Genomic DNA, 12,209 nt, shown 5'->3' with positions numbered 1-12,209 from the left:
GCCATTTGTAGGAAAGTGGATGGACCTTGAGGGTGTCATGCTAAGCGAAATAAGTCAGGCAGAGAAGGACAGATACCATATGTTTGCATTCATAAGTCTAACAGGAGAGACCTGGCAGGGGACCATGAGGAGAGGAATGAGGAAAGAGAGCGGGGAAGAGTGAGGGACACAGATCAAGGGAGACTACTGAATACTGGAGACGAACCATGGACTGAAAGGGGAGGGGGGGAGGGAGTGATGGTCATGGTGGGGGGTACTTGTGGGGAGAAGCACTGGGTGTTATATGGAAACTAATTTGACAATAAACTATTATAAAAAAAAATAAAAAAATAAAAAATATTAGCAGAAGGACTGGGAAATAAAGTTGAGGAAATTTCCCAGAATGTAGAGCAAAACAAAACCAAAAAGAAACACAAGGTATGAGAGAAATTTTAAGAGTCTATCTCAGTGAACCCAGGAAATAGTTAACCCAACCAAAGTGATTATTGCAGCCCTCTCACTGGTCCTCTCCTTACCTCTTTTGTCATCTTCCCACTCACCCCACACACACCAGTATATATTCCAAGTAGCTTGAGGGATCCTTAGGAAACCCAAGTCAGATCCTTTCCCATCTCTGCTCAAAACTCTCTTGTGGATCCCACCGTGGCTTACAGGGTCCTATAAAATTAAGCCCTGTTATCTATGTGACCTCAGCCTATCATTTTCCCCTCTGCCTTCCTCCACTACTTTAGCAACACTGACCTTTATGCTCTTTAAAATGGCAGGCAGGAGAGAAAAAAATTGTAGGCATAGGCCTGCTCTAGGCCTTTCTGTTTGAAACGTTCTTTCCCAAGGCATCCACTTGGTTAGCTTTCTCATGTCATGCAAGCCTTTGCTCACATTCTACTTTTTCAATGAGTCTTTCTCTGACCAACCTATTTAAAACTACAACAATAACCTCCCACCCTCACTGGAATTCCCCATTTCTTTTACCCTGGTTTATTTTTCCTCATAGCACCTACCACATTTTAACTTGTATATTTTACTTATTTATCTGATTATTTTCTCTTTCCCTCATTAGAATATCTGCTCCAGAAGCGCAAGGGTGTCTGTCTTCTTTACTGCTCTGTCTTCAGCTTCTAGAATAGTGGGTGGCACATAGTAGGTATTCAATAAATAATTGCTGAATGAATGAATATGACGAAGGCAAATGATTCAAAGAAAAAAGAAAGGCTATTAGAAACTGTGTGTGTGTGTGTGTGTATGTGTGTGTGTGTAACTACTTGAGAAAATCATGATCCAAATGTAAAGCAAAATAAAGTCTAACATGATTATAAGCAGCTGATAGAATATAAAAGAGACTCTCTTTGACCTTGATGGTAGAAACATTCTCCTTTGAGAGGCCCAAAGATTGTGTTGTTAGACTTGTAGAGAAGGAAGTGTATTCCTGGCTCACTACTTGGCTGGGTTTTGAAAAATATTTACATAGTCATGATCATGTAAATGCTATTTACTCGTTTTCAGGTTTTAGAGCAAACTTGGGGACAGAAAAAAATGAAGACCTGGTTGTGGCTGCAGAACATAATGTAAATGTTGATAACCTGAACAATGTAAAGCAAAGATGAAACTCACAATATGGGTCATTGAATGAGCAAGGGGAGGGTAGTGACCTTAATATCCTTGTCCTAAAAAGTAGAAATTATCTGTCAAAAATAAATGGAACAAGGAATGGAGGTTTGAGTATATATTTTTTAAGTAAGAAAATTAACCAAGAACAAAAAAAAAGAATATCAGTGTTCAACAATGGTGGGGAGTGGAGGGAAAAGTGAGGCAGTTTATGTATATAAACAAAATATTCATTGCCATACCTGCAACACAATAGGATATTGTCTAAATTTTATAAACCAAAAAAACCCTTTATACACATTATCTAGAGTTGTAAAGGGAACTACCAGCAGAACAACAACCACAAAAAACCTTTTAAGATTGTTTGAAGGAAGTGAGATGGAGATTGGAGGGTCGAGGCTGGTGATTTTTATTATATGCTCTCCTGTACTGCTTGGTTTGTTGTCTTGTACATGCATTGCTTTAATAAAAATAAAATTATAAATATGTTGATGTCACAGCAAAAAATAATTATATATCCTATGATACTTTATGATAGTATCAAAATGAGTATGTGAATATCCAGTTAAACTCACTGCCACAGAAGATAATCATATTGTAATGCACCTCATATGTGTTTATGAAGAGCGTTGGAAAGGATATTCTGGTTAAAACATTGGAAATAGTGCAGCATAGTGGTGAAGGCTCTGGTATTTGGCATTGTACTGACTTGGGTTCAAGTCCTCTCTCTGACACTCACTAGTTGTTGTTTTGCCATGGGGAAATTATCTCCCTCACCTTTAATTTTTCCCCTGTAAAATGAGGCTAATACTCATTTTACATTGAAACAAAAGCCCCTCAAGTGCAAGGACAGCCTCTATATAGATGCTTAATACATAGTTGGTGTTCAGTGACTGTTGAATGACACATAATGATGTATGCTGAGGAAGGACTCAATGTACAAAGAGCAGGGGAGAAAGCATGTTAGTGTAAAAGTGAGTAGCCAGTTTCCTCATCTATGGGAAGTTTGCCTCTGGTTTAACAAAATGCGGTCATTTTGATTGTGGAAAGATAGCTCTCTGATCTTAGAGTATTACAAAGTAAATTAAATTGCCATGCACATAAAGGGAAAAAAATAGATTCTATCAGCAGCTCAAGAGCAAGGACATAGGAACCTGGAAACTGTAAATAGGAATCCCTCCACATGTTCAGGAACAGAAAGGGCCCAACAGCAATGAGGAGTGGAGCCCAGGAAGGAATGTTTAGTAGGCCTTTCCCAGGGATGGGAATTGCTGAAAAAATATAAAGAACAAGAAAGTCTGATGTCAAATTTTAAGCTAACTGCTATGCTGTGCAGACTTAGATGACAAAAAAAAGTGATAGGTAGCCTTGGAAAGAAATCTTTGCCACTCACTTCTAGTCTGAATTTTTCAGAGGTACTTACTTTGTATAGTTTGGCAGAAGGGAAATATGTTAGGAGTGGATTGGCAGTAAGGATATTCTGGGCTTTCCATTTAAGCTTCAGGGGTCTAAAATCTTATATGTTCCAGAATTAGGCAGTTTCATCCCCTGACATTCTGCACTAAGCAATCTTTACCCTGACTTTCCTTATCTCCTTAACAAAGCTCCCTGGTGATAACTCAGTCAGCTTTTCATTTTTGTCCTTAGTTGATGTGTAGGGCCTATATGATCTCAGGTATTTGCCTGCTCATGTATGGATGCTGGAAACTTTGTCTGGGACCTAGTGACCTAGGTTCTTCAGATTTTATGGGTAGGTGCTAAAGATCAAAAGACTCCAAGAGTTCACAAGGAGAAGATGGGAGGAAATCTCTCTGGTCAAACAGTGAAGATTATGAAGGAATTTGATTTTTCTCTCCTGATAAGATTTCTTCCTGCCCTCTGATCCCCAGTTCATAAGATAAGGTTGGCTATGGTATTATGTTAGGGAGATGGTGGTATTGAGAAGGAACTGGGTAAGTTTGGCTTTAAAAATCTTTGGGAATGCCTCTCTAATGGACTTGTTCTGAGATTTTGTTTGAGTACCTTGAATCCAATATCTCCTAAGGTTCTGACTCTGTATTCCTTTAAAGTTATTCCAGAATCCCAAAGGCCACAATCGGGGTTTAAAATGTTGTGGAATTTAAAATGGTAGTTGTGGGGTGCCTGAGTGGCTCAGTCAGTTGAGTGGCCAACTTCGGCTCAGGTCATGATCTCACGGTTTGTGGGTTTGAGCCCCCCATCGGGCTCTGTGCTGACAGCTCAGAGCCTGGAGCCTGCTTCAAATTCTGTTTCTCCCTCTCTCTCTGACCCTCCCTTGCTCACACTGTCTCTCTCTCAAAAATAAATAAAACATTTAAAAAATTTATTAAAATGGTAGTTGTAACGTAGGATAAATCTAATAAATGGTGTTCCATGGGGGAGAAATTGTACAAAGCCTCCTAAGCAAGCAAGGGCTTATCTGGTAATAAATAGTGTTTTGTTTGGTTTGAATATAAGCAGTATTCAGAAAAACAGGAAGAAAAAGCCTGAAAAATTAGATAGGGATACCTTTTTGAAGAACCTTGAAATTAGGCTCAGTTGTTTCTTGAAACAGTAGTCTATACTCATTGTCATGTATCTCTCACCTACCACTGACATTTCAACTCACTGTAATCATGAAACTACTACATGGCATTGACTCCCCAGTAACAATTGTTTAAATAAGGCATACATATATTTATCTCACCTAGAAGAAATCTAGAGGTTAGACAGTCCAAAGCTGGGATGGTGGCACCATGAAATTTTTAGAAATCCAGGTTCTTTTTGGTTTAGGATTTGACCTTTGTCCTCATGGCCTTTATTCCAGGAGGCTGTGTCCAGCTAAAACTAAAGATTTTTTAAGATGTTTTATTACTAAAGAAGAAGATAAGAATGGCTATTAGGGTAACCAGTTAGCAATCTATTCCACAAATGTCTGTACTGAAATTATCCTCTCCAAGGTCATCAGTGACCAGACCACCACCACCTGATTGTTAAAATCCCTAGATGTTTTTTTCAAGAATTTTCTTGATCTCTTTGTTAGTACTCAACACTTGACTACCCCTCTCCTTATGAAACATTTCTATAACTTTTTTTGAGGGAGAGAGAGAAAGAGAAAGAGAGAGAGAGAGAGAAGGAGAGGAGCAGAGGGAGAGAGAGACAATCTTAAGCAGGCTCTACGGTCAATGCAGAGCCTGATGCAGGGCTTGATCCCTTAACCCTGGGATCATGCCCTGAGCCAAAATCAAGAGAGCCAGACACTCAGCCAACTGAGTCACTCAGATGCCCTTAAACATTCTTTCCCCTTGGTTTTGTGACACTATTTTCTCCTGCTTTTCTCCCTATCTCTTTGATTGCTACTTATCCATCTCTCTTGTGAGTTCCTTTTCCTCCACCTATGCCATAGTTTCTGCTGGTCTCCAGGGCTCTTCCCTAGGCCCCATCTGTTCTAAAGCTAAACATTCTCCTCAGGAACTATTGCCCTTTCTATAGATTAAAGAACCTTTTTTATATTGATGACTTTTAGATATGTAACCTTAGTCCAGACCTCTCTCCTGAGCTTCAGACATGCATGTTCAACTGCTTGTGGAATATTTCTTCTTGAATGCCCCACAGGTGTCTCCATATCAATGCTCCCCCTGTTAGTATTCCCCTTTGTTAGTATTCCATATCTCAGTGAAATGGGCTACCATGAACACATTTGATCTCTCAGATCAGATCCCCAAGAGTTCCCCTTGATAGTTCCCTCTTCCTCACCCTTTCCCCACATCCAATTATTCATAAAGTCTTGTTGCTTTTTACTTCTTTAATATATTCTGAATTCAACAATTTCTCACTACATCCACTGTTACCACTCTAGACCAAACCACAATCACAGCTTACCTAGATGACTACTCACCCTGTTTCCAGGCAGACTTCTAATCTATACTCCTTACGGATTAGGCAGCTAACGTGTTCTTTCTAAAACACAAATCTGCGTTGTATCAAACCCTTAAACCCTTCAAAAACCTTTCAGTGCTCTCAAGATCAAGACCAAAGTCCTTATTCTGGCATTCAAGGACTGCTATGATTTGGAAGCAATGATAATTTGGGTCCTAGAAATGGAGGAAAAGGAGGGCCTGTGTCTAGTATGAAATAAAGCCCTGTGGGTGGGGAAGAGAACCTAGGAAGCAAGAAGCGGTGAACTGGTATAAACTTGGAGGAAGAAACAATTCAGAGGAAGAGAGAAGTCAGGAGAACAGAGGCCCATCTTGAATGACTGGGAAATGTGTGTGTGTGTGTGTGTGTGTGTGTGTGTGTGTGTGTGTGTGTATTTTTCATAGAATGCAGAAATAGATATTTTATTAGTTTAGTAAAGGAAAAGGTGACCTCATAAAGCAGAAGGCTTATAACCATTTGAATTATTTTTTAATGTAAGGAAGGTATTGAATATTATTTCTTCAAATAACCACTGTGCTGAATTTTATTATGTTTTCTAATAACTTTTTAGTTAATGCTTTTGGGTTGTCCAGGTCTGCATTCAGATACTCTATAATGGAAATTTTATCTACTTTCCATTATTTATATATCTTATTCTGTTTTCCTTAATAGATGCAATTACTTATGTAAATTTATTACGTGATACGGTGCCATTTCAAATCAGTGGGAGAAAAGATGGATTAATGTGCAGATGGTATAGGGAAAAAAGTCTGTGATTTTGGAAAATAATTAAGCTGAATCCTTTTACAAAACAAATTTTGGAATAATTAAAAATATAAATGTAAATACTGAACCCAAAACAGGGATTGCTATAATATAGAAGTGCAGAATCTTTAAGCATGAAGCAGAATCCAATTGTGATAAAAGGACACTACATAATAATTAAATCCTTCTGTATAGCAAAGATGATCATCAATAACATGAAAAATATTTGTTATATATGTGACACATAAATGTATGACAGACATTGTCAATGGTAATTATTATTCCATGTACCTTTTAAGAGTAAGTTGTAGCATTTGAGTCAGCAAAAAACACTGTAAATAACAAAAAAAAAGCCCAATACAGATATACAAATACAGGATATTCCTTGTAGTGTTGCTTGCAATAGTAAAGGGAGGGGAAGACCATCTGAATGTCCATATCCATGTATCCTAGACCTGGACTGGTTAAATAAATTATGGACTATCTATGCAAGAAAAGTCTATGCAGCCTTTAAGAAAAATGTGTACTACAGAAAGCTGTTTAGAATATATAACTGGAAAAAAAAACCTGGGTTACAGAACAGTAGGGATAGGATACCATTTGTGGGGAGAAAACCCAAATAATTAGTGTATGAATAGAAAACAATCTGGAGGGCTGTATATTAAAATATCAAAAGTGGTTATTTCTGGGAAATGAGATGAGTGGCCTTTCATTGGTATGTTACATAGTTCTGCATTATTTGAAGTTTCACAACACATTACCTTTGTAATAAGAAAAAAAATAAAGATATAAAAATAAATAACTTCAATGAATGAGTCGCTTTGAGGGAGTGGTTTTGGTTGGAAGGGTTGCAGACCAAGCTTGGTACTGTGGCGTAGACTTGGGCTTTGGCGTCAGACAGCCTTAAGCGGGCCCCTTTGCCCCACCCCCAAGGAAGGAGGGGGGGTGGCAGGGGGTTGCGGAAAGGGGCTGGGCTGGGCTGGTTGCAGCTCCAGTCCAGGAGGCTGAGACTTTGAGAGGGACTGAGAGAGGGCAGACGCTTTCCGGACTTGCTCGAGGACAAGGTGACGGGTGTTGAGATTTGGGTTTCCTGGAAGCCAGTGGTATCAGCTTTCTAGAACCTATAGCCAGGCAGGTGGACAATCTTTACTGCACCACTGCAGCTGAGGGAGAGATGACCTGGAGCGGGATGTAGGCAAAGAAGACTACAGAGAGTAGTAGGCGGTAGGACTGTGGATTAGAGATTAGTGCGGGACGTGGGGAAGAACTGGGAACCGGACTTGTTGGGTGGCGGACTGGGAGTATGAGGGGGAGGGGAATATTGAGGGAAAGTGGAAATCCAGAGAAGAAAATAGGAAAAGCAGGGAAGGGTTAAGGAATACTAAGGAAGGGGGTGCATAGGTAACACGGAGGAGGATGTAAGGAATGGGGATAGGGAATCCTCTGGGGGTAAATAGGAAATGTGAGGAGTAATAGGGAGCAAGAAGCAAGGCTGAGGGAATAAGGGGGTGGAGGGGTGGTAAGGAATGAGGAGCAGAGAGGGGGAAGGGCAGACTGTAGGCGACGGAGGCCCCCTAGGGAGGCGGAAAGGGGCGGGACTACTTCCGGCCTGGAGCTGGGAGGGCAGTCTAGGAGTTTTGGAGGGGCTTGGAGAGTGAACGCACTCTTCTTTAAGGAGAAGGAGGTGAGCTGCGGGGCCCAGGTTTGGATCGCAGCCTAGTAGGGGCTCTGTGATCCACAGCTCCACCCTCTGGGATCTGGAGAAAACCTGCTGTAAGGACCGGATCATACCGGATCCATCCGGATAGGAAGGGAGGGGACTGGACCCGGTTTGGCTGGGCCCAAGATGGAATCACAGGCTTCATTCTGATTTGAGGAGGGGGTATATTAAGGAAGGGGCGGAACCAAGATGCGCTTTGCCCCAGGTTGGAGAGGGTGTGTTGTGAAAAAGGGCGGGACTGGGCGGTACTGTGGACTTGAGGTGGGAGTGAGTAGGGGAGGGGCCAGGACCACCGGATGCTGCTATAATTTTAGAGGGAACCTTGTTGGGGAGGGGGCGGGGCGGAACGGTACTGCGGACCTAAAGGAGGGCCTGTATTGGAGAGGGTGGTGGACACCGGCCTGACCATTGCGCATGCACACTATGAATCTCTAGGAAGGGGCGTGTAGAGAAGGGCCAGCTTGGAGACGGGGCAGATGCCGAATGCGCATGTGCAAGGTGGACATCAAAGAAAGCTTATGCTGGGAAAGCGGGCGGGGCTGAGGTGGGCCCTGCACCGCATGCGCATGCGCACTGTTGGCCTGCGGCTGGGGGGTGTATTGGGAAAAGGGGCGGGGTCCTCAGCTGCCGCGCTGGCACATCTTCCTGGAGGAGGGGAGGGTGCGGCTGCAGAGAATTGAGATCTAGACGCTCTGGTTTACTGAATCTGAGAACGGAGTCATTGGGGGCTGGGAAGGGGTTTGGGACTGGAACCCTACGGAAACTGAGGATCAGTTTGCAGGCCGAACTGGAGGGAGGACGTTCTGGAGGCTTCCCCTTTCACCCAGGCTGTCTCTCCTCAGGTTCTGCTCTTGCCAGGCCAACTTGAGATATGTCTGACACAAGCAAGAAAGGTACGGGTCCAACCCGCTTCCAGGTAAGGGCTCCTTTCTTCCTTTCTTTTGCTTCTTTTCTTCTCCAGTCCATGTTGTTGCTTCAGTTCCCTTGGCACCACCCACCCCCATTCTTGTCCTTTTTTACCCACTTTCCTGCCTGGGTGCCCCTCCCCGCATCCTGTGGAAGGTGGGAGGAAGGAAGGAAGGATGCAGGAAAGAAGGAGGGAGGGAGGGCAGGCCTGACATTCTTCTGCCATCACTTCCTGCTCAGAAAAAAGAGGCCTTGTTGGGGTTAGGTGGGCAGAGCACATCACAAGTAGGAGTTTGTATAGGTCAGAGAAGTGAGGCCTGGAGTTTTGGAGCCATTTGCTTACTTGGGGGTGGGGAGAAGGTCTGTGAGCTTTCCTACTTTCTCTTGCAGACTGAAGCCTCAGAGAAGGACAGTGGCTTGAAGATACAGAGCCTATTGACAGTGACCCAGAACTTGGAGGTCTCAGAGACACAGAAGACCTCAAAGGCACCGGAGGTCCAAGAAGCCATGAAGGTCTCAAATGCTGCAGGAGTCTCAAAGACCACAGAGGTCTCAAAGACTCCAGAGGCTCAGGAGACAGCTGCCACTCAGGCCTCACCTACCACTACGCTGACTGATATCCAGGTTTTGGCAGCTGAAAAGACGAGTCCGGCAGCTGATACCAAGATGCAGAGTGCTGACCCTCAGCCTGTGACACTGTCTGCCACTGAGACCAAAAAGGTCAGCTGTGTGGCTAATACAAAGGCCCTGGAGACTGAGACTCCTACCTCTCAGGCTTTGGCAGATGAACCTAAGCCTGAAGGTGCAGCTGCTCAAGCTCAGGAGAATCAGGATACTCGGCCCAAGGTCAAGGCCAAGAAAGCCAGAAAGGTAAGACCTGTAATCACCACTCTTCCTCTTCCATTTCTCCCAGTTTGGTTCATTTGTTTTGCAAACATGTAGAAAGTTTCCTGTGCTCATCAAGGCTGTGGGAGACAATAAGAGGAATGTGATAGAATTTCTCTCTACAGAGAATTCACAGACTAATGGAGAAATGAGATAGTACACATAGCTGCAATCTGAATATAAAGCAGTTTGTATTTACATAGTAGCTACCGTGTGTTAGACCTTGAGCTAGGCACATTGATACAGGTTATCTCATTAAATCCTGAAAATAATCCAGTTTTATAGAGAAGGAAGCTGAGTCCCAGAGAGGTGGAATATCTTATCCAGGGTGGTACAAGTAGAGCAATGGTAGATATAGGGAGGGGAGAATCCTCAGGCCCCATCCTTATGTTGCTCCTGGCTTGGTGAAGAGATGAAACTCCTGTCTGGAAGACTGTGAAAAACAAACCTAAGACTCAACTTGGCCAATGTCTAGTCAGGCTGCTACTACAGGGGTGGGATTAGAAGAGCCTTCTGGAAAAAATAGAATGAGGGAGAAGGAACATCTACTTTATCTGACAATATTGTACTTCTTCTCTATTGATGCAGGGGAAGCATTTGAATGACGAAGAGGATGGCAGCAATGATCAGAGTCAGACTTCTGGAACCACAGCTGGCCGAAGGGTTTCAAAGGCCCTAATGGCCTCAATGGCCCGCAGGGCTTCAAGAGGCCCCATAGCCTTTTGGGCCCGCAGGGCATCAAGGACTCGGTTGGCTGCTTGGGCCCGGAGGGCTTTGCTCTCCCTGAGATCACCTAAGGCTCGTAGGGGCAAGGCTCGTCGCCGAGCTGCCAAGCTCCAGTCATCCCAAGAGCCTGAAGCACCACCACCTCGGGATGTGGCCCTTTTGCAGGGGAGGGTAAGAACCTTGTCCTCTCTACTCTACCTTATCTACTATTGCCTTGCCTGCTTTTTCTATCTTCTCAAATGTTTTGCAAACATATTTTGGTCTTTCAACCTTTTTTTCCCTTATCCAGGCAAACGATTTGGTAAAGTACCTCTTGGTTAAAGACCAGACGAAGATTCCTATCAAACGCTCAGGTAGCATCCTGCTAACTTTCCATCCCCCAAGCTCTGCTCTATATTGCCCACTTTCCCATGTGCTGAGGACATTTCTAGCCCTTATGCTTCTACCTTTGTACTCCCAAAGTTCTAATTTGGCAGAGCCAACATCTCTTCATTACTTCAGAACCTGTTTGTGCCACCCATAGCAGGGCTATCAGAGGGTCTTTAGCTTGGGTTTGGGGCCACCTGGCTTCACTTCAGCTCAGGTGCTCGCAACACTCTCCCCTTGCAGACATGCTGAAGGACATCATCAAAGAATACACTGATGTGTACCCTGAAATCATTGAACGAGCAGGCTATTCCTTGGAGAAGGTGAAGGGGCAGCCATGGGGGATGGATGCAATGGGGAAGCATTGAATTATCAAGTGTACATGTCTCTTCTGGGGGTGGGACTTCTCACTAATTCAGTCCCATCACTGTGTGGATGGGTCACTGTGTGGATGGGTAGATAGTAGCCTGAGGAGGGGCATAGACTAGCCCAGGGTCACATAGCAAGTCTGGAAAAAGCACAGCTAGGACCCAACCACCCAACTTAGTCTTGGTTTCTGTCTGCTGCTGGAAATGTCATGTAATGTATTTCACATGCTCACCTCTTTCCTTCCGTTTCCCATTCTCTGTCTCCCTAGATTCCTGCTAATTATAGAGATGATGTTGATAACAATAGTACATTTCTTACTTATTTTCTTGTGTGCTGATCACTTAACATTTACATACATTATTTCACTGACCCCTTCCCCTTACACACACATACACACACACACACACACACACACACACACGCATACCCACACCCACACACACCCCACATACCTAGGTATACGGAGAGCTATGGGATGCCCAGGAAGCTGTATTGGTGATCTCACAAGCTGTTCTCCCCATCCATAGGTGTTTGGGATTCAACTGAAGGAAATTGATAAGAATGACCACTTGTACATTCTTCTCAGCACGTTAGAGCCCACTGATGCAGGCATACTGGGAACGTAAGCTGGGAAAGGGCTGGGGTGGAAGGGAGGCTCTGCTTCTGTCTATGGCACTACCCCATCCCTGTCATCTCTCCCCACATCTCCTTGGAGAGGCAGGAAGACAGGGCCTGAGAAGCTCCTCTCCCAGTTCCCACACAGAGTTGGAGCCCTGCACACAGTAGTGGTGCTTGATTATGATTGACTGAAGGGTGTAGAAGCCTGAAGCAGTACATTCCTACTGTCAGTTTTCTGTTTCTCTAGAAGCTTCCCAGGAAAGTAGACCTGTCATTGCTTGTCTCATCATACTGGCTTCGATAGAGTGGTTTTCAAAGGAAAGTTTCCTGGTGT

General features: G+C 43.7%; 1 protein-coding gene across 5 annotated transcripts; it reads left to right on the top strand.

Moving 5' to 3' along the window:
- The first annotated feature begins 7,251 nt into the window (after nucleotides 1-7,251).
- On the top strand, nucleotides 7,252-11,990 carry LOC115283692 (melanoma-associated antigen D2-like). Of its 5 annotated transcripts, none has more exons than XM_029930003.1 (7): nucleotides 7,252-7,349; nucleotides 8,848-8,921; nucleotides 9,302-9,781; nucleotides 10,385-10,693; nucleotides 10,812-10,875; nucleotides 11,132-11,211; nucleotides 11,785-11,988. In XM_029930003.1, exons 2-7 carry the CDS (start codon nucleotides 8,877-8,879, stop codon nucleotides 11,881-11,883), a joined length of 1,077 nt encoding a protein of 358 aa, XP_029785863.1. In that variant the 5' UTR covers nucleotides 7,252-7,349; nucleotides 8,848-8,876; the 3' UTR covers nucleotides 11,884-11,988. The 5 variants fall into 5 exon arrangements, with proteins under 5 accessions (XP_029785863.1, XP_029785866.1, XP_029785864.1 ...); XM_029930006.1 differs by lacking the exon at nucleotides 7,252-7,349 and adding an exon at nucleotides 7,491-7,509 and having other exon boundaries at nucleotides 11,785-11,990; XM_029930004.1 differs by lacking the exon at nucleotides 7,252-7,349 and adding an exon at nucleotides 7,887-7,969 and having other exon boundaries at nucleotides 11,785-11,989.
- The last annotated feature ends 219 nt before the right edge of the window (nucleotides 11,991-12,209 follow it).

The sequence above is a fragment of the Suricata suricatta genome, chromosome X (genome assembly GCF_006229205.1).
Source record: "Suricata suricatta isolate VVHF042 chromosome X, meerkat_22Aug2017_6uvM2_HiC, whole genome shotgun sequence".
Lineage (NCBI taxonomy): Eukaryota > Metazoa > Chordata > Mammalia > Carnivora > Herpestidae > Suricata > Suricata suricatta.
This window is presented reverse-complemented; position numbering and strand designations above follow the sequence as displayed.

What these genes read in the sequence shown, in the direction of transcription:
- LOC115283692 (XM_029930006.1), top strand. Translation starts at nt 8,877, where the DNA reads ATGTCTGACACAAGCAAGAAAGGTACGGGTCCAACCCGCTTCCAG. An exon ending in AGGCCAAGAAAGCCAGAAAG is followed by an intron (nt 9,782 to 10,384) that starts GTAAGACCTGTA and finishes CTATTGATGCAG; the next exon opens with GGGAAGCATTTGAATGACGA. An exon ending in CAGGCTATTCCTTGGAGAAG is followed by an intron (nt 11,212 to 11,784) that starts GTGAAGGGGCAG and finishes CCCCATCCATAG; the next exon opens with GTGTTTGGGATTCAACTGAA.